The 22,226-nt window shown below is 35.0% G+C and overlaps 1 protein-coding gene across 2 annotated transcripts in view; it reads left to right on the top strand.

Moving 5' to 3' along the window:
• LOC118266407 (G-protein coupled receptor dmsr-1) overlaps positions 1 to 9,533 on the top strand; it is a 64,095-nt gene extending 54,562 nt beyond the window's left edge. For both annotated transcript variants that reach the window (XM_035579854.2, XM_035579855.2), the window contains exons 6-7: positions 5,105 to 5,492; positions 7,540 to 9,533. In XM_035579854.2, coding sequence (XP_035435747.1) covers positions 5,105 to 5,492; positions 7,540 to 7,763 — 612 coding nt within the window. In that variant the 3' untranslated portion in view covers positions 7,764 to 9,533. The remainder of the gene's footprint in view (positions 1 to 5,104; positions 5,493 to 7,539) is intronic.
• The last annotated feature ends 12,693 nt before the right edge of the window (positions 9,534 to 22,226 follow it).

The raw sequence follows: 22,226 nt of genomic DNA on the forward strand, positions 1-22,226 counted from the left end.
AACAAACTTTTCAAGACTAAGCAATTCAGTTTAAGCTGCAAGTAAGACGCTTTTATTGAATTGTTTTGAAAGTCGTAATTTGACAACTAACATGAGAATTGAAACGTCAAAATAGCGTTCATAATACGCGTAAACGCCAGCCAGCCAGCCAAAAGTCGTGCAGAAATCGGTTTGTATTGTCACGTGACCACTGACTGGCTGGCAGTAGTGTTCATAATACGAATTAGCCAGGCAATTCAATTCACGGCGTAAACTGACTGGAAATAAGAGTTCATAATACGGCCCCTGGTCGTAACACGATATCTATGTAAGTATATGTATGCTTCTTGGAGCATAGTTATAGATAACTGGTGGTAAACAGTGGAAAATACTATTAAGCTTGCTCGCACTTATACAAAAAGCTGGTCGGTAAATCATAGAAACTACTGAACTGATTTTGATGAAATTTGGTATACAGACAGGGTATTATGAGCTGTCTTAGGTGATGGGATACTTTTTATCCCATGGGAATGCGGGCGAAGTCGCTGGCAGAATCTGGTAATTATAGAAAATATTCTGGAGTAAAATTTAGAAATTAAAACATCTTACAATATGTACTCGTACTTGCTCGACGTGGCGATACGCTTTATTGGCGGTTTTTATAAAAAATCAACTAAAGAAACCATAAAAATAAAAATAAAAATTAAACTTTTTATAAAAACATGAACATGTATCGGAATTTTTTTTTTCAACCGAACTTTTATGCCAATGAACAAATTATTCAACGTTACATCATTAAGCCCTTTTCAGAAACTCAAATTCAATACTGTCGTTTATTACAGAAATTGAAATGATATTACAGGAATGAAAATACATTGAAATATGAAACGAAAAGCGTTTATACCAGTTTATACATTAAATCCAATTTTCCATAGCAACACGTATTAAAGAGCTGCAGTCATAAATTATGAACATTAAAAAAAAATAATGAATCTGTGGTCTTTGGATGTCTGTGTCCAATTTGAAACTTTGTTTTGAAGAAATTTTTACTTAATTATCTCTTAATGATTATATGAAATATCGAACAATCGTATTGTTTTAAGCATAAAGCTCTTTGAAAATACATAGATTTATTTAAATATTTATTTATTCATATACTCGTACATCCCTTCGTACAGTTTGTGTGTTGCATCCGTAACACATTACAGGTACATACTTATAGGTACTGCCAGTCAGCTACCCAGTAGGCTAGCTTGCTAGCTTATAGGTAGATAAATACGCAGTAGGCATTTTTCCTGCAGTCATTCGACAGAGGAAATGATTACAATCAGGACACTGAGTGTAACTAAGTAAAGTAAAAAGTAACAAAAGAATAATAAAACAAAGCTTAAATCGAGAATATACTTTAAACCAAATATAATTAAAGTAGTAGTACTAGTATGTGTAAAGTAGATCGTATATTAAGATTGACATAGGACTATCATACTATACATATACCTATATTTGGAGTATACTCCATACTCCATAGTCCATACTAAATTATTTTGTAGCCTTCAACCCTTTATCACACAAATGATTTACCATTGATCTTTCAAAAGGTACACAAGTGTCAGTCATATAGGATATGTTCATGTATATTTGAATGATTTCCTATACTACAAATTTATCTAGCATTTTTTAAATTATTCAGTGACATTTCACAGTGATATTTGCCAGGCCCAGGTTCTGTGTTTCAGCTATATTCGGTTCAAACCTGTTTGCTGATGAACAATATAATTTTAATTAGCAACAAAGTTCAACCATTATTTAATTTTAATATAAAGGCTCTGGCATGTGATATGAGATAAACGAAATAACTTCTGAAAACTCTTACTATTACTAAATATTTCTAATATTACTTATAAATGTGATTGTGAGCTTTTGAACTTGTGGATGTATATTTGTTACTGAATCACGTCAAACCGGCTGAAAGGATCGAGCTGAACTTTGAGACAGGGGTAAATGTCTGTAATAATACATAGGCCACTTTTCATCACATGGGAAAAGTAGCTTAAAGCGCTAGAAGAATCTAGTAAGAATATATATCTCACAATCCTACCTATCCCTACTTTCTAGACAACCAAGACGTAAGAGTTATTTAGACTCAACAGAACAGACGAGCTACACAGTCCATATTTACATTTACTAACAAATATTTCTTTTCGTCAGTCCATTTATAAAAGTAGATCATGGTACATTGAGCGTACGTTCTAGACGTGTTTTAGACATATTGATATATAGGTAAGTAGATAGATAGGTAGGTACAAATATATAAACCCGCTAGTTTATGATTCTAAAATAATTGTATTTCTCCTCCTCTTTTATCCTCAAAGGGGTAGGCTGAGGTGCGTCTCTGCGGCACGTAATGCTACAATACAATGTGCACTATTTGTGTTATAAGTCCTATATAATAGAACGTGAGCCTATTACTATATAGGTATACTGGACACAATTCTTTCACAATTCTAGACTCCGTGCTGCTAATGAAAAATTTTTGAAAAGCCGAATAAATCCAAGCAATACTTTACCAGACCCGAGAAATTTAAAAATTATAAAAGATTTTTTCGTTACTTTCCTTTGGTCCAGCGATTTAAACATTGCGACATGACCACCGTTACACATTAGCGTAACAGTTGTACAAGATGTCTCTTTAGTTGACTTAAAAAGAGACTCATTTTTCTTTTTCACACATTTCAAATACCACCATTATGCTGTATAATATGTTTGATATATCTTAAAAGTGAGGCTTCCTTAAGTACACATCTCCAAAGATATACGGTAATATCCTCTCAACAGTATTCATTCTAAGATTCCATTCAGACAATAACATATACTCCAGAACAGGTACCTCACGGGATAATGTCTAGGAATCTTCCAAGCAAATCTCGCCTCTATCTCGGTTGATTGAAGTGTTATTTCCTACACAATGATTTACGATACTCGTTGGTTCCTGTAGAGCGATTGATGTCAGTGGAATAGCGTGGAACTATGCCATTATTGTAGCCAAGGTTGCCTCACCTTAATTAATTGATTTCTCCAACATTATCTGAGTTTCGTAGGCATCCATGTTGTAGGGGATTAGTTTTAGTGTTGTTGGTTTCGGTGTAATGTCTTGTAGTGGTTTGTAAGTATGATTTATGAGCTAGTCCTATGTCGCCAGTCTCAAAAAATCTCGCTTGTTACCTATAGCCTAGTCTTTCGAGGAATAAAAAAAACATGTTATGTAATGTTATGCTCTTCAATTTGATTCTACGCGATCTATATTTATATTTGATTCTATTTTATTTCTACGCGTAACCAGAAGGCTGGCTATTTCTTCGGTCAGAAGATAAGCATTGCCATTCAACGTGGCAATGCGGCCAGTCTTCGGTGTAGTATCAGCTCGCCCCTTCCGATTAAAATGTTCCACTCGCCCCGTTTTTATTAATTTGGAGTTGTGGTTCGCCCCTTACGAAAACCCTTACGGGGCGAGTGAAAAATTTAACAATTAAATAATAATTTTGATGCATCGACTCGCCCCTTGCGGCATTTAAGTGTGGGAGAGCCATGCTTCAGCACGAATGGGCCGGCTCGACCGGAGTGATACCACGGCCTCACAGAAAACCGACGTGAAACAACGCTTGCGTTGTGTTTCGTTGTGTGAGTGAGGTTACCGGAGGCCCAATTCCCCCCTTCCCAATCTTCCCCATCCCCGATTCCCGAACAACAACCTTAAATTCCTAACTCCCAAAAAGCCGGCAACGCACTTGTAACGCCTCTGGTGTTTCAAGTGTCCATGGGCGGCGGCGATTGCTTGCCATCAGGTAATACGTCTGCTCGGTTACCGGCTTGTTTCATAAAAAAAAACCCTTTGAAATTTTTGAAGTTTTATTGAAGAAGAGAGAGTTTTATAAGAAGCATTATTGAAGTTTTAAGAAAAAATATTCATTTAAATATTTTATAAACTTAGAGTGCTGACAGTACTTTTAACTAACCAACAATCGGGGGCGAGTTGGAGTATCTAATAATTTAAGGGGCGAGTTGATGCACTTAGGCAATCAGGGGCGAGATCCAAGGGGCGAGCTGAGCCTACACCCAGTCTTCTGGGAACGTTCCCCAGTAACAGCGATGCGGACGAATATTTCGACGCCTAACGAGAATTTTTATTTTATTTTTCTTTATTTCAGTTTTAAGTTAGTTTTTATTCCTTTTTTAGGTATTTTTAAGTTGTTAATAATGTGTAAGTAAACGATACTTCTATTTGATTCTGGATTGAATTTAGGTGTTAGATGCACAATTAGCTCATCGGTTGCAAGTTATCGGACGAGTGTTAGATTGCTAATTTCGAGTTCGGTCAGGCAAAAAGTGATATCGAGAATCGAGATATTATCTTATCGATACCAAAGTGTTTCTACTGAATTGTTGCGGAACATGATCGATGTTTCTATAAAGTAAAGGTCGAATTCAAGTGTTAAAGGAAATTAGGGAATAGGGGAAAAGGAGCCTTTTCTATTGTAAATGAAATTGTAAACAAGATATTGCTTTTAAAGAGGTCTTGGTAATAGCTGTTTATTCTGAAGAAATTGAGAAACTAATAATGTAGAGAAAAAAGAAATTGCTTTGTTCAGTTTAAAAATTGGTGTTTGCCAATACCTTCGTCACCTGTAGAATACAGATAGTGTTAAATAAAGACTTGTAAGAAATAACTATTAGTTTCAGCCAGCGTCCTTGCCGGCGGTTCTCGTGGGATAAAAAGTATATGATAAGCCTATGTGTTGTTCCAGACCAAAACCTAACTCTGTTCTAAATTCCATCCCGATCCGTTCAGCCGTTTTGACTTAAAGGGGTAACAAACAAACATATACCTAAACTTTGTTTGTTTTGATGTTTGTCCGTCAATCACGCTGAAACTACTGTACGGATTTTTATAAAATTTGGTAGATAGACAGGGTATGAGTTGACTTGAGTAATAGACTACATTTTATCCCACGGGATCGCGAACGAAGTCTCTGGCAGAAGCTAGTAAAAAAATGAATAGAAAAGGTAGACTTAGACATAAATTAATATATCTAAAAACATAACCAAATAAAAACAATTTCTGTTACAGGTATTCACAATACACAAAGACTTCGCTTTCGACAAAAGCGGAAACATGCTGACCAAAGTATACTTCGTGGATTCAAACTACAATGGGAGCCTGTACCAAATAAACTTTTGGGTGCACGCCGTACTTATAAAGTTGCTACCATGCGTCATTTTAACTGTGATCAGCGCCTGGTTGATAAGAGCGCTATACAGAGCTAATAGTAGGAAAAAAGCGCTCAAAGGCTACAGTGCTTGTCCAGCCACCACGGTTGTCAATGGCAACGGGAATGTCTTCACCAGAAAGTCCACTAAACGGTCTAAAGCTGAGAGAAGAACTGACAGAACTACGAAGATGCTGGTTGCAGTGTTACTGCTGTTCTTGCTGACGGAGTTTCCTCAAGGAATATTAGGTGAGAACAGTTCTATTATGATAGGTACCTACTTATTTTAACATTAGAACTTAAGATGGGATATTTACCATGTGTATTAGTTTTTTTTTCGAGTTTCCGATATTTGATCATGATGATGATATTCGTCTTTAGTTCTAATGTTAGTGTTAGTGACCATGTCAGTTTAAAAATTGTAGGTTCTTATCTATTTATTTATTATAGATACGTATTTGCTTATTATAAAGCGAGTGGTCTTCTGTGTTATAAACGAGGTAGCATCGTTTATTCTTCTTTTCCCAAAAGGAATAATCTAATATCTGTGACTCGTTGATAATGTAGCTCTGTACAAGTACGAGTTTCCCTTACGCTGAAATAGAAACGAAAGTGCGATCGCGCTTTGATTGGTTGGTTTGCTCGAGCAGGCCAATCAGAGCGCCGAACGCGCTCACGTTTCGATCTCATTAAACGTAAAACAAACTCGTACTAAACCCTCTGTTGATGCAAGAATTACAATTAAAATATATGTCCTAAGGCAAAATCCCACACTTTTTTAAAGATATTGTAATTAAAACACTAATCAATCAGATATGATCAACAGTAAGCAACATTTCTTTATTCTCTAGACAAATCTTCGCTTAATTTACTACGCACAGTGAACTTTACATTTGTTTAGTAAATATAATGTATACGAGGAGTTAATAAATCCATTCTCTATGATGTTAAACATACAAGATAGGAGGTTTTATGAGTCTGGTATTAATCAAATCGCCCTTTCAGTTTCTCGGAGAACTTTATAAACTGATTTATTAACCAGTGAAGTTTTGACGAATTGCTAATCATTTATCTTGGTTTTCATCGGTACAAAATAAACTTTGAATTAGATTAAAGGATTTCGTTTTGTTCGTGAGTTCATTTGTTTTTATTGAGTTTTTCAGCAATAAGACACGGTATATGTATACAAATGGAATAGAAAATTCAATGTCTGGGACTTAATATATATTGACATGATTAAATAAAATGTCAGTGTCAAATAAAATAATATTATAGACCAGGTACACTGACTTTTTTCAATTGTGTATTTATAACTAACTAGCTGAACCGGCAAAAGTCACGTCGTACCGCCTCATACATAATTTTTTTACCTTTTAAACCTTCCCTGAACTTCTACAAATAATTCAAGACCAAAATTTGCTAAATCTGTCCAGCCGTTTCCTAGTTTTAGCGTGACTAACGAACAGCAATTGATTTTTATATACTTAGGTATAGTTATATAGATTTCTTTGCTATAATATAATAGTTATTTTTATTCATTCATAGAATATAGAATTACAATCACGAGTTGGCCAATGTAAGTATTATTAGATTTTTCGATTATGAAATTCTTAAAAATTAGCTATTGTTCTCAATTTCGGACAATAAGGCATGTTTCTCATTACAATGAGACTATTAAAACCGTAATAAAAATTTTGTTTAGAAATCCTTCGAAGAAATAACAAGCTCATGAAGTTTGTTATGTTATGAAAATCAGGCAAAACAGTCAGCAATAAATTTAACCGACCACAGAAATAGAGTGGGCGTGTGTTTTCATAAACACCGCCTATGTAGTACGCAGTAGTACCTATTTTTAATTACGTTGGCTTCAGATTTTGTAAACCAATATCTTTGTTTTCATTTTAATTTTTCTTGTTGTCCTAATAAATGAGTGCTATTTTGTAACAGTAGAGAGTGTAAACATCGGTTTTTAGAAAAAAAGCTTTATTGCCATTTTATGTAGTCTTGTTTTAATATGACAGTTGAGTTCAAGGTTCTAGCTTACGATTTACTTGGTCTAGGTTTTATTAGATTTTGGATTTTGTAAGATTTATACGTAACGACTGACTAGGTTTATGGATTTAGGATTTTGATACCTAGACATGTAAAAATAAATCGAAAACCAATGATACTCCTACTAAGTTTTAGAGACTAACTTTATATTCAGAATTCTGACACTGAAATTGTGTTTAGTCTATAGATTTTGTGATCAAAAACTACGTAGATAGTCATTGTAACACAATATTTTTCTTCACAGGTCTTCTAAGCGGAGTTTTAGGAAGATGCTTCTTCAAGCAGTGCTACGATCTCTTCGGAGAGCTGATGGATGCACTGGCACTCCTGAATGGAGCTATAAACTTCGTGCTTTACTGCTCCATGTCAAGGCAGTTTCGAACAACGTTCGGACAGATGATCCGAAATCGATGTGCACCCACACAGAGAGCGAATTCACATACGGAATTACAGACTACATATGTTTAAGTGTGTGTGAAAATAAGTGGAGTTTTGTTATTCAACATTTAACTTTATTGTTTTGTGATAAAGTCGATAATGGAAATGACAGTTTCGGGTGTTTGTGCGGCGATTAGTTTCATTAAGGTGTATAAAGAGAGAAGATTTGAATAAGTGTTTGATAAAAACTTTGTGGAACTGTGAACATTTTGTTAGTTAAAGTGTTTGATAGATTTTAGAGTGCAGACATGTTGATTGGTGTTAATCTATTTAAAGAGTCCATGGAAGTCAGACCTTGGATTAAATAGTGTTTGAAGATAAAATGGATGTCGAAGCTGCTCAAGGCCTAAGTTTATCAGAAGATTTGAATGGTAAAACCTGTCTATAAGTATGATAAGTACTATCAGCACCCTTAGTATGAGTTTGCTCTACGTTTAACGCGTTCGGCGCTCTGATTGGCCTGCTCAAATGAATCAACCAATCAGAACGCTGAACGCGTTCTCGTTTACGTAAAGCTAACTTGTATTAAGGGTACTGAGGATGTAGCTTAAGTAACTTCATAGGGAACGTCATGGGATTTAAAGAGTTAATTCCATTTGAGTAAAATTAAACTTTAAAAATATCCTACTAAAGTTTAAAACTTGTTGAGTTGTTTAATCGAACGCTTTATATAGATTACTAGCTTCTGCCAGTGACGTCATTCACATAAATAGGTGCTTCCCATTTTTCCAATTTCCGTGAGAATTAAGGAGAAATAGTGTGCCTCTTCTCTCTCCTATACTCTTTAAGGAATATACATGCCAACTTTCAGCTCCTAAGTCTAGTAATGTTGACTGTGCGTTGTCTGTCAGTCAGCCAATCATTCTCTTAGTAACAGAAAACTTTTATATAAGTATACATTACAGATTATGCTAAAACTGTTGGAAAAACAAAATTACACTTACATATTTTTGGAGCCCAAAAGCCGCTTGTGTTTAACGGAAATTGCAATTTGTTAAAGGTTATGAGAGTCAGAGTGCGGAAATTGTATTCTCTCTTGTTTTTGTACATAGTTACTAGTTATAAATAAAGCTTGAATATGTTGAATATAACAAAACAGTAATTTAATTAGACAAACGATATTTCTAGAGATTTGGAATGCATAATGGTGGCGAACAAATGCAATCGAAGAATATTGACACAAAAATATTGAAAAAGAAAATACTGGTATGAACGTTTTGGAAAAACACCACCCTACACACTCGGGATTATAGGATTATGCCTAATGCGACTGTGAGGCTTACATCAAAGTCGTAAATAAAATACAAATTCGTGAGCAATCCTTACCGTTGTTACCCAAGTGACCTCTAATTTTTATTTTTATTTTAAACTATCTATTTAGTTGACATATTTAGAAGAACCTAACCTTAGCCTAAAAGTCTGAAAAATAAATAATTACGAATATTTTCCAATATACCAATGTCTAAAATTGGGTGAAACAGCGATATCGATTGTGATCATAGACTGACCACGACAAAGATAAATGGAACCGTAAATATTCAAGACAATGATTGAAACTTTATACAGACTTCAAAATGGCCGTCTTTAACTCGTTTAAACATTGGTCCTTTGCCTCCAAAAACAATATTTTCTCTCAATTCTGAGCCGTTTCATGTAATATTCAAATTTAGAACAGAAAAGGTCTCAAGATCATTCTGCCTTTTATTTATTTTTGTGATCGCCTTTTATTTTTTAGACTAGGTCCAAACCTTTTTTGACAAAAATAAATATCTGTTACGATAAACTTTTTTATGAAGTGTTGTTTTATATTATACAAAATGTCGCCTAATGTTTGATGAACAATTACATAATGTAAACACTACCTAGTTTAAGTAGAATGGAACATAGAAATAACAAAGTCACAAAAACTAAAACTAGTACGTCTCAATTAAACATGGGTTTTCAAAAAGGTTGGGTAAAACTAATGAACGTTTGTTACGTTAAATCAATTACTAAAATCATACCAATCAAAAAATGCTCCACTCCTGGAAATATTTCCAATCTTATCACCGATATCCATTTTACAAATCCCTTTTGTAATCCTGATTTCATTTATTCTCTCATTACGCCTCAATCGCCAAAATAATTGCGAAACAATACATTTTGTAAATTAAATGGCAATTCCTACCTAATGATGAAAAGCGGGATTAAAATCAAATCAAACCTTTTTAAAGATAAAAAAAAAATACTTTGTACACTGCTCTACTTTATAGGCACAATTTAAAAAAAGAACAAATTCCTTTTTTATTTGTCTGGTCCCATAAATACAGGGTGTGTCTTTTCCAAGATTTATACAGGGGACTGTTCCGCTGACTCAGTAAATAGAAACTAAATGTAAATGCTTACATAAGTCACAGTTCACGGCAATTTTATGCTCTATTATGATTTGCATAGAGCCCCAAACCGTTTGTTCTAGTTTATTGTATGTGATTGCATCGGAATTTAAGGTTTGTGTGGAATTTTGAAATTAGAATATCGCGCAAAAGACTGTATTTAATATTTGTTATAATTTTGGCACGTGTAAGTTTTAACCAATCGCCAGTTTATGAACATAGTTGGACGAGACATGCTTCGGCACGGCTCAACCGAAATGATACCACAGCCTCACAGAAAACCGTGAAACAAAGCTTGTGTTATGTTTCGTTATGTGAGTGAGCTTACCGGAGGCCCAATTACCAATCCCCGATTTCCCAACAACTCTTAAATTCCTAACCTCCAAAAGGCCGGCAAAGCACTTGTAACGTCTCTCGTGCTTCAGGTGTCCATGAGCTGTGGCGATTGCTTACCTTCGGGTGATCCGTCAGATCGTTTACCGGCTTATACCATAAAAAAAAATATTTAGAAATTAGGAGATTGTAATCTGTTTGCTAAACAGTCAGTTACTAGTTCAACTTACGTTATGTGAATGGACGTAAACCTATTGCAATGTTCTACTTTAGATTCGAAGTCAAGATCAAACATCCGAATCAAACTTCATAAAATCGAAATTTCAAAATTTATAGTCCAAACATCAATGTAGAAAATAAAATTACAATCGTTTATTATTAACTGGCAATAACTTTTATACTTCTGGGGCTTGTAAACGCGATATTTTATAGTGGAATAGCCTGGGGGCTTGTTAAACACCGTGTCGTCGACTCGTTTGATGTAATAAAATGTCTCTCACATTGCTTCCTGCTTCACCATTTCGCTTGAAGCCGTATAAATGTTTCTTGAAATCGGAAAATAGAAGTTTGAGAACAATTCTAAAACTCTTTCCCTGGAAAATCTTTGTGGAATGCCGAAAATATGAGGCATTTTTGCAATTTTGCAGTAGTATGACAAAGGTTTGGTAGTGTAGTCGCATTTGGAACTCGCTCTAAAGAATACGAAAATATGGCCTATAAGCTTTGTAACAGGAAAAACTATGCCAGTTGAAAATAGTAAATGAAATGTAGGTCACCTAAATTTTTCTTTATCAAGTATCTAAACTTAGACAAAATAAATGTTCTACATTACTTATGGATTCAAGGCCGAGCTATCTTTCACCTATTTTTTATGGGTGCATATATTTAGCAAATGGGCAAACAAAATAAAATAGTAAAATCTTGGCCGTCGACCGCTAACATATACGAGTGAGATGTACACAAAGATATACTTAAGTATATATATATAATGTATACAAAGACTCCTCAGTACCTATCATCTTAGGCGTGTTTATAAATTGTGTAGATTGGAATAAAATTTTGCAGCTTTATAATATTTGTAAATCTCAAAACTGCTTATTTAGACAAGATTGTTATATTCAAAGCGTGTTTTAGGATGCTGTCTAAGTTGTCAATCTAAAGATTGGTTACATTTGTGTCTAGATAGCCTACCCATGTGTATTTTTTATGGTATAAGCCAGTAAACGAGCTGACGGATCATCTGATGGTAAGCAATCGCCGCTGTCCATACTTTATGGGATGCTGATTTGGGGGTTAAGAATTTAAGGGTTGTTAGGGAATCAGGGATTGGGAAGGGGGATAATTGGGCCTCCGGTAAAATTGATAGTTGAGTAGCTATTTAAACGATTTTTTTACTGCCAAAGAGGGTCCTAACCGGGAATTATGCTCGGTAAGAGATTTGTCACATAACATACAAAATTTATATTTTTTATAGTTTTCAAACCCCATAAAACTACTATCATTTCAAACCAGAAAATTTAATAACTACATAATAAGGAAGTTACCTTTATAATCCGCACGGAGTCCACATAAAGTAGACAATAAAAGCCAGGAATGTTCAGCCTTAAATACTTGATATGAGGTTTTATTGAGTTTTTATAGTCTGTGGTCATCTCACCATTTGCCCCAAAGGCATTGGCAACATACAAACTTTTAATATTAGAACATGAATAACTTCACAGCAGTATGTTTACGCAAATAAAAATTGATTTAAACACTATGGAAGCAGTACTAAATATTGCTTTTTACGATTTAGCAAGAAAGTGATTAGGTATTTTGTAGCGTTTCAGAGAAAATTGGTTTTTTGCAGAAGTTATTTTCGATTAGAATGTATTTCGAGTAAAAGGAAAATCGAAATTAATCCCAAAATAGTAACTACGTATGCTATATATTTTCATATACCTAAACAACCCGTTATTGACTTTTAGCAAGTTAATTATCAGAATGTTATTCGAAGTTTGTTTTTACCGATTTCTTATTTTATTTTCACAAAACTATGTAAGCAATTTCAGATTCCCTTTTTGGTATTACGACACGATTTCTCGTGTAGCAACACGACCTCTTCAAAAACTGTAATAAGAATTTTATTAGTACCAAAATTGCTTGGTTAGACACGTTAATAAAAACAAAATAACATAAACTTTTATGTCTATTGCTTTCGAAATTCGAAATTCAGACAATTTGTTTCAAATAGACCAATTACAGATTCCTTTGAACATTTGAATTGTTCACTATCGAGTCTTTTTCCATGGAGCTAATTGCTAGAACCTGCAATGTATTAGAATGAACAGTTAACGAGCATTTTATTAGAAGTAGTATTACGTTTGCACCTAACCATTGCAGTTTGAACTACGTTGTGTGCTACATAATGTAGGTACTATAGAAGCTGTTGGTATACTTATAATAATAAATAAATAAATGTTTCATCATGTCATTTATATTTCGGAGATCTCATACCAATTACGTAAATCTGAAAGAAAGATAAATTGAAAGTTAAGTTCTATTTTTCCAATTCATCATTCTTAAATGACCCGGAGCTTCGGACTGCCTAGCAGGTTTACCAGGGCTCCAACTCGAAAAGCAGGAGTAAGAATGAGTGTTTTAGTCAGTAAGAGTTTGACGTGTCCTGTCGCCTCACCCAAGGCGAGGTAGGATGGATGGGGGAAGTAATTGGATGATAAAAAAAACACATTCTTAATTATTTAGCAGACGACGGAATTTTTATATAAAACAAACTTTATTTCTCCTTCATAATAGTTAAGGGAGAGCTATTAATAAAAAAAAAAACAACTCATAAATCCAATCTTCGATAGTCCACTCAATATGTCTGCTTCAATAAATAAATAACAAAAAATACACAGTCCATAATACAAGTTGACGTATTTTCATAGCGCCGGCTCCCGCCATGATGACGTCACAGCACTTCATCTGTCAAACCTATTGACATTTGATTAAATAACCCCAAAATTGGTGGTAGGTGTTTTATTTATTGATGTCTTTACCCAATGTGACACTATAGGCCTCGACAACAGGGCCTAGACAAAATAACATGCTCAGTGTTTATTTTAATAATAAATAAGATAGGGAACGATTTCACTGCTCTTCAATTACAATAATATTTTGACTTTGTTTTGTTTCCAAGCTTGCGCGAACAAACAACCCCAAACCTTTACCCTAAAGTTGACAAAACTTTCATCTGACATATTATTTTACTGACAGGCAATCGTCGTGTTGTCTGTCGGTTAAGGGTGCTTTTCCATAAGAGATTTGCTATGTAGCTATGTTACGAAGATGTAATAGCTAAGCTGTGAAACTATGTGACCGTTTCCACTGATACTAAGCTATGTAGCTGTACGAGTAAGATGTGCGATGCACCGATAGTAGAGAAGCTATCAATAGCACGGATCTTTCCACATAAACATAGCTTAACTGAGTCCATTTCCACCATTGCTAAGCTAGTTCTACCAATGAATATGATTGGTGGAAGCCAAATACATCCACAGCAATGTCGCATAACCACATCTCTAAAGGAAAAGCGCCCTTAGAGTACTGTACTAAGAGTGAATATGTGAACATAATATCGAGCTAAAAATATTAGTTCACATTTTTCTGCTATATCACCCAAGTACTTAGGTATTACTAGCAAAATTACTTTGGAGTTTCCATTCATTCTTAATCCACCAAAACTTGCTTATTAAATTCCATGTAAGCCACATGTAAACTCTTTTAAATTTTCCTTCATATCACGATAATTTTCTCATAACATACAATGGAATTAGCATAGTATTATGACTGGGTACAATGTAACATATTTTTGTGCAAATTGTTATGCAGATCACAACATATGAGCGTGTCGTTATGAAATATTACGGAATTTTCCCTAAAATAGGACTCAGAGACGTATTGTGTGTATGTATGAAAATGGGTGAAGTCAGCTTGCTTTTGTGTGCTGTTATTTTGGAGACAGGTTACTTTGTATATTTTTTTGGAATTCGCCGGTAAACGAACAGATGGATCACCTGATGGTAAGCAATGACGGCCGCCTATGGACACCCCACACCAGAGGCGTTACAAGTGCGTTACCGGTCTTTTGGGGGTTAGGTATTTAAAGGTTGATGGGTAATCGAGGAAGGGGGGTAATTGGGCCTCCGGTAACCTCAGTCACACAACGAAACACAACGCAAGCGTTATTTCACATCGGTTTTCAGTCCGCTCGAGACACATTTCTTTTAAAATGGTCACCCAACCACCCTTAACATCAATTACTAGCCATAGAATCTTTCCCATAAACCAGTAATGTGCATTTCAATATCCATTGCCACATTTATTTATATAGAAACAGTAATGAAACTAACCAATCCATCAATAGACGATAAAGTTTGGCCACTGTTGGTTACGGCTATATGATGAATGGCCGTAAACCTTTGGTTAGTAACATCGGTATTGGTTACAAGGTTGGCCCAAATGTTGGATATACGTGATTCCATTAGATTAATTCTATCTCTTCTATCTATTATGATAGTTGTAAATCTTGATATTGATAACATACCTGTGTCTGATAGTTAATCGGAATTCTCCCTTAGGCGAGTCGTTGTCAATACAATGGCCGAAAAAGCCGTCTCAACTTTTGTTACTAGGTAGGGCAAAAGGTTTATTCACTATACCTACTGATTTGAAAAAAAAAACTTAGCACATGGTCGGAGCTCACTCTCTTACTATCAATGGAGGTCATTATTATAGGTGAAAGTCAGTTTACATTACATTTTAATGTGAAGGTCCTTTCGGCAATAAAAGCCATAATATCCCGTCATGAAATATAAACTAAACCAAACACCATAAATGACCCAGTTCAAAAACTTTTCTCTTATCAAAACTAACACATTTGGAAATAAACTCTAAAGTTTATGGGTTTAGGATGAAATTCCAACGTTTAGGGGGCAAAATGTATAAACAAATGAAGGTTGATGAACCAGTAGAGAAGTTGAACAAAGACAGTCAAGAGGTTTCCATTTTCAAATACAAACTGTCTGTATCAATAGCGCTTTTGATTTGACAAGAAGTCAGCAAGTCGAACTAAGTTTATGGTTTTCGATGGAAATGGGAAGTTGCTATTATTACTTTGTTGGAGCTATGCGGATATAGAAACGGGGTTTGAGTTTAATGGTGAGTCAGGGATATTTTGATGTTGTTCATGATTTTGTTTATGTTCGGTTTACATAACCCCCATAACCCCTGTCAGTGTATGACCATAAGCTTATTCCTTATAACATGAGACTTATACCAACTGAAAAAAGTTGGGAGTCACGTATTGCATCTCTACCGTTCCTTACGGGAAGTAATAGGGGGTGACGTTTTATACGATTTAGGTAGTAGTAGAATCATGGTTTACATTATATTATTATAATGTATTATAGTAGTACAGTCATCAGTCATTTTATGCTGATAACTGCCGTGCATTTCATTATCGTCACACTTCACATTAACTTGGTTGACATATGTCCATCTAGGGCGCCCTCTGCCGACGACGGTCCTTTTCGTATCCAACTATTTTTCATTATATTTGAGACTAGCTTCCGCCCGCGACTCCGTCCGCGCGGATGTCGGTCTTCGCGTGGAAGTTTTATTTCTCCATTTTGAGTAACTCTGACAATGACGTCTTATAAATATCTATTGGACCCAAATACGGCGAGGCCCATAATAATTAAGGAGATCCCTCTATTGGTCGTTCTGTAGAATAAAACTGAAAAATAAAGATTTTATTTCTACGTATTTTTCCAGGATAAAAAGTATCCTTATGCCCAGGATAATAAGGTATAATTATACCAAGTTTCATCAAAATCGAACCGTTAGTTTTCACGTGATGCATGAACATACAGACAGACAAAAATTAATCACATATTTGGGTTTGGTAACAATCCAGTGCCATTTATTCTTTCAATATTTTCAATGTACAGAATTGACCCTTCTACAGATTTATTATAATATAATATAATATAATATGAATGAATGAATGAGATTGTTATAAACGTAAGAGTAGGCAAATATAATCAGAAAGCTTCGAACTGCTTAGCTATCGGGAGTTATTAGTGTTATTGTGAGTCAACCATAAGAGATAGACATTTGCTGTCGTGGAATATTTTTTAAACAATTTTAAGGAGAACATTTCCGTCATACATATTTTCTATGTAGCTATAACCATTAAGGCTGAACACGCGACGGAAGCTTAAAAAATGGAGTAAGTTCTCCTGTTTTCCCAACATTTCCCTTCACTGCTCTGCTCCTATTGATCGTAGCGTGATGAAAAGTATACTATAACCTGCCCAGGAGTATGAAGAACAATTGTACCAAGTTTCATTGAAATCGGTCGAGTGGTTTATGGTCGGTTAAATAGTGGCGGAGATTAATGGTATAAGCATAGAATGTTCGACGTGATTCTTTAATTTGACATAACTTTTTTATTTATGAACCGATTGACATGAAACAAACACTAAATGTAAATTTAAGCATCCCACAATATATTCGTGAAAACCGCATCCAACTCGGATCAGCCGTTTCTGAGATTAGCGCGCACAGACGAACAGACAAACAGACAAACAGACAAACAGACATAAAAAAAGTTAATTACATTTTTGGGTTCGACATCGACATAACAATAACCCCTGCTATTTTTTTTATTTTTATTTTCAATGTACAGACAGCACTTTTCTACGATTTTATTATATGTATATTTATTTTTATTTTCAATGTACAGACAGCACTTTTCTACGATTTTATTATATGTATAGATACGAAAATCAGTCTAATCGTAGATACTTAAACAGATAAACCTAAAACCAAATAATAACTTTCATACACCGTTTTCAAAATTTTCTGTCGTATAAAAATATTTAATGTATGCATAAGTATTTGCGACTCAAAGTACCTAAAATAGAAATTATGTTTTTACAAAGGGACCCGTAACAATTGGTGTTGGAGTCATTTTGATTGGGATTCACAATACGTTGTATTGGTATTTTCTTTCGTCTATTTTCGTACCTACCCATTGAATTGTATTCTTTACCTTCTTTGATTTTGTTCCGATCAGGCAGATTAATTAGTTTTTTATACAATCGTGTGACAGTGGTAAAAATAACGGCAAATCTTCTTTGATTTATGTACGCCTGGTAACGATTCTTATTTCTAACCTTCTTTTTTCTGATTTTGCCAAAATATAGTGAATAGAGGTTATGACTAAAATTATTTGTTTAATCACCATCATATTATAAGCAACTATATTAATGTTATAATTCAAGTGTGGGAGAGCCATGCTTCGCCACGAATGGTCCGGCTCGGCCAGAATGATACCACGGTCTCACAGAAAACCGACGTGAAACAATGATTGCATTGTGTTTCGTTTTGTGAGTGAGGTTACCGGAGGCCCAAATCCATGATTCCCAACAACCCTTAAATTCCTAACCCCCAAAAAGCCTGCAACGCAATTGTAACGCCTCTGGTGTTTCGGGTGTCCATGGCCAGAAGCGATTGCTTACACTAGCAGGTGATCCGTCTGTTCATTTACCAGCTTATACCATAAAAAAACCAAGATGTCGACTGATAAACTTAGGCCTCCCCCAATGACTTCTAGATTATCAGGTTTGAAGAGACTTGCATACAACGGCTTCCTGCTTCCTTAATAGAAACGGAATATCTCTCAAAATAATACGCCATATTGTAAAACCATTTCTCTAGACATAAATAAAGAAATTAAAATTTACTCTAAATTGTAAATTGTTAAAAATTGTTTATATTATAACTTTTGTGAGACATACTTAATTAATTATTTTGTATTTCGGCTTACTCACGTAACTATTTGATGAGGAACTCGTCTAGTTTCAAGCCATGCTAGAGGCTCATATTCACGAGCAGCATTCTGCCACACTCATCAAATAGTTAAGTGAGTAAGCCGAAACAAATGATAATTCATTTGTTAAAAATTGTTTTCAAATAAATTGTAATGCCAAAGCAAATTGAATAATTACGATACTGATTTGAATTATATGCTACTGTTAATTTTAAGAAGTTATTACTCATGTAAATATAGTTCTAAGCTACATGTAAGAGTCAAATTAAATGTAAGTTTAATAGTTTTAGATATAGGGTTGATAATGCATTGGGCCTGTTACTTGTAAGAGAGCTTAAAATCGTTTATACAGAATGTTAATGTATTCGATTAATGTTGTTGTTTAATCATGTAAAATTGTTTATGTGTGTTTGACAAACATATATGAAAGTGTTGATTAATAATTCATGATACTTTGATAATTTGGAAATTGTAATTAATGGAGTAACGGCTACACGTAATCTGAGAGCCATTATCCACCAAATTGATTATAACATTGTAAATTGAAAGGTATGGTCTTTCGCCCGAATACTGAAACGACACTCAATTGTACCCCTCTGTTTTTTATAAAGAATTTGTAGAGACAGAACTATTTCTGAGGGAGTCTTAAAATTGAGTGACGTTTGAGTATTTGACCGTATTAGTACCCTTAGTACGAGCTTGCTTTAGGTTTCGAACGTAACGCGTGTTGGGCGCTCTGATTGGCCGGATCGAATAAACCAACCAATCAGAGTGCCGAACGCGCTCTCGTTTCGATTACTTTAAACGTAAAGCAAACTTGTACTAAGGGTACAGTTCTATTTATCAGAAAGTTACAAAGATTATTGAAAGGAATTGTAAAATTATGTGAAAACAATTAGAAAATGACAAAGTAACTCAACATTGTATTCTCAAACTGTAAATATAAAATCTTGTTCAATATTTGTTTATATTTTTAAGTACGAATAAAAGCTTACAAGGGCAATTAAAAATGCTATAAAAATTTAAAATATCAATTGTGTTTCTTATTTAACTTTCCTCTTTTTCAGTAGTTCCGTATGACCCATTCATATACATAAAAAAATTACGCCTCTAGGTTAAAAAAAATCTAACTATGTTCAATAATACGAGTCGAAGCATGGTCGTTTGATTGGCTGCAAAATTGTGTGATACAATTGCCATCATTCTCAGTTCCTTCCCTATAAATTAGGTACTAAATTCCACTATTACTCTTTTCTTCATCGTTCATTCCCTGCCCTGGGCCTAACTCTAGAAATCAATCTTAATTTCAATCCAATCAAATCTTAATAATCATTAACTGCACGGTTGGTGTGGTGGCTGCCGTGCAACGTGTAGCGGGTTCGATTCCCGCACGGAATAACTCTTTGTGTGATCCACAAATTGTTGTTTCGGGTCTGGGTGTGACATGCATGTGAACTTGTTGAACTGTTTGTAAAGGCACCCACGATACAGGAGAAAATCCTAGTGTGGGATAAAGTAAAAAAAAAACAAAACTACAGCTACAACCTCAATTGTAGCTGTTGAAAAATCATTAAGAATACCTAAACATATAAAGCCAAACTCAATACGATTTAGTTAACTCGATATCCACGCAAAACTGAAGCAATGGGCGCTAGTATTGCAACTCAAGGATACGAAATTTCACAATATCAATGTAGCGTGATCGGAATTGGATTCAGGAGCAAACCCCCTGGTCACTCCTGTCGATGTTATTAATTAATTATGTTGAGGGAGATTAATGGCACGAGTAATCAAGTAATTAATTTAATGGCTGCCTTGCGGGCTGACAGCGGTTTGTACCGTGGAAGTTAATGACAACAGAAGTAAAGCCTTCTTCATTTGTTGAAAATTGAGGTTTGGATTGCGACAGAATGATCTATTGTTGTAGAATAACAATATAATAATTGTGGGTATGTAGAAGTATGGATAAGTCAAAGTTTATTGGAATATGAACTCTATTTTAAAATATTAAAGTAAATTTTCCTTCAAAACATGGAATGTAGAAAGATCTGAAGGCCTTGTACCTACGAGTTTGTTTTACGGTTAATGAAATCGAAGCGATATTGCATCCGTGCATGCGGCGCGTCGCGTTCCGCGCGCACTTTAAAGAGCCATCATACCACCACCACTGATGCCTGATCCGGACCTGCGGACTACCTAGCGGTTTTACCGGGGCTCCGGTTCGAAAAGCAGGAGTAAGGAGTAGGAACGGGGTGGTTTTTAATCAGTAAGAGTTTGACACTCCCTCCCGCCTCGCCCAAGGCGGGAGAAGTCATTGGATGATTCCCAGGAAAAAAGCGGTATCGCATTTAGCCTTTATATTTGTTGGTTCATTGGAGCAGGCCTATCTGAGCGCCAAACGTATTAAATGTGTCGATCACTTTAAGCGTAAAACAAACTCGCAATAACTCCTCTAGTCCTGTAGGGCTACTCCGGTTCTCGAATGCGAAGTTTCGTTTAATCTTCGGCCGTAGGTTTTATTGATTTACTAATAGAATTACTTAAAATAACGTTTTATTTTTAATTTAATATCAAAACCTATTTATTTATCTTCATTTTAGTTTTGTGAAGTTCGCAATAAATAGAATTGTAGTACGAAATCTGCGATATTTCGGACGAAACTTCGTTTTTCGTTGAATTAGAGTAGGCCCCCTGGTGTGAGTACAAAAATATCTGTCTAATGGAAGGCTGTTTATATTTTGACAAGTCTAATTTTGATTTATCAAAACGAGTAACACACATACCTACATAGTTATTTATCTCCCATGATATTAAATATGTATTACTTCTGAGACTTAAGGCTGTAAATACGCACTGAAAGTAACTGTTTTCGTAAACTGAAAGCATTTACTCGTTTGTTCTAGGAACTCTTTGATGGATAAATTACATTTCCAGAAGTATAAATGCACATATCAAATGTAACATCCAATTTTGTGTGGCGTAATGAGTAAAGACTTCGACAGTATTTACTGAAAATTTCGACAATCCAATAACAGTATCCTTAGTACGAGTTTACTTTACGTTGAACGAAAACGAAACGAGAACGCGTCCGGCGCTCTGATTGGTTGATTCATTCGCGTCAGTCAATCAGAGTGCCGTTTCGATTTCGTTAAACTAAAAATAAACTCGTACTAAGGCCACTGATACAGATGGGGCCCAGTAGGGCTAATGCCTGATCCGGAGCTGCGGACTACCTAGCGGGTTTACCGGGGCTCCGGCTCGACAAGCAGGGGTAGGAACGGGGTGGTTTTTAGTCAGTAAGAGTCTGACACTCCCTCTCGCTTCACCCAGGGCGGAAGAAGTCAATGGATGATTTTTGCCTTCTCAAAAAAGAAAAAAACTAAGGCCTTTGATTGGCCGGCTCGAATAAACAATCCAATCAGAAAGCTGAACGTAAAGCAAACTCGTACTAAGATACTGTTATCTGAAAACTTGTCTGCGTCACGTTTTCGATGAGAATATAATATAAGTATATTCTGATAAGAGAACTTTATAAAACCAAATAAAAGCATCACGCTTGACCAAACAAATTATTTGAAAAGTCTTCTGGTATCACGTTTCCAAAGAATTAATGTGAAGCATAAGTTTTAATGGAACGCAACATCTTTTAATCTCATTTTCATTTGGGATGATGGCTCCATATTTTTTATATTACGTTGAAGATGCTGAAATTAGGCGAATTTGTAAAGATCACTCTTCGCGGGGACGTTTTTAAAGGCGTTGCTAAGTGAATTTATTATGATACTCGTATTTTTGGAAGCGTTATGGGATAATTTCGCCGACTTTTTTGCGTTATATTCAACGAGTCTGCTGTTTATTGGTCTTTTAAGTGAATTTAACATTAATCTGCATTTTTTATGTTAGTACATT

This window comes from Spodoptera frugiperda, chromosome 7, assembly GCF_023101765.2.
Source record: "Spodoptera frugiperda isolate SF20-4 chromosome 7, AGI-APGP_CSIRO_Sfru_2.0, whole genome shotgun sequence".
Classification (NCBI taxonomy): domain Eukaryota; kingdom Metazoa; phylum Arthropoda; class Insecta; order Lepidoptera; family Noctuidae; genus Spodoptera; species Spodoptera frugiperda.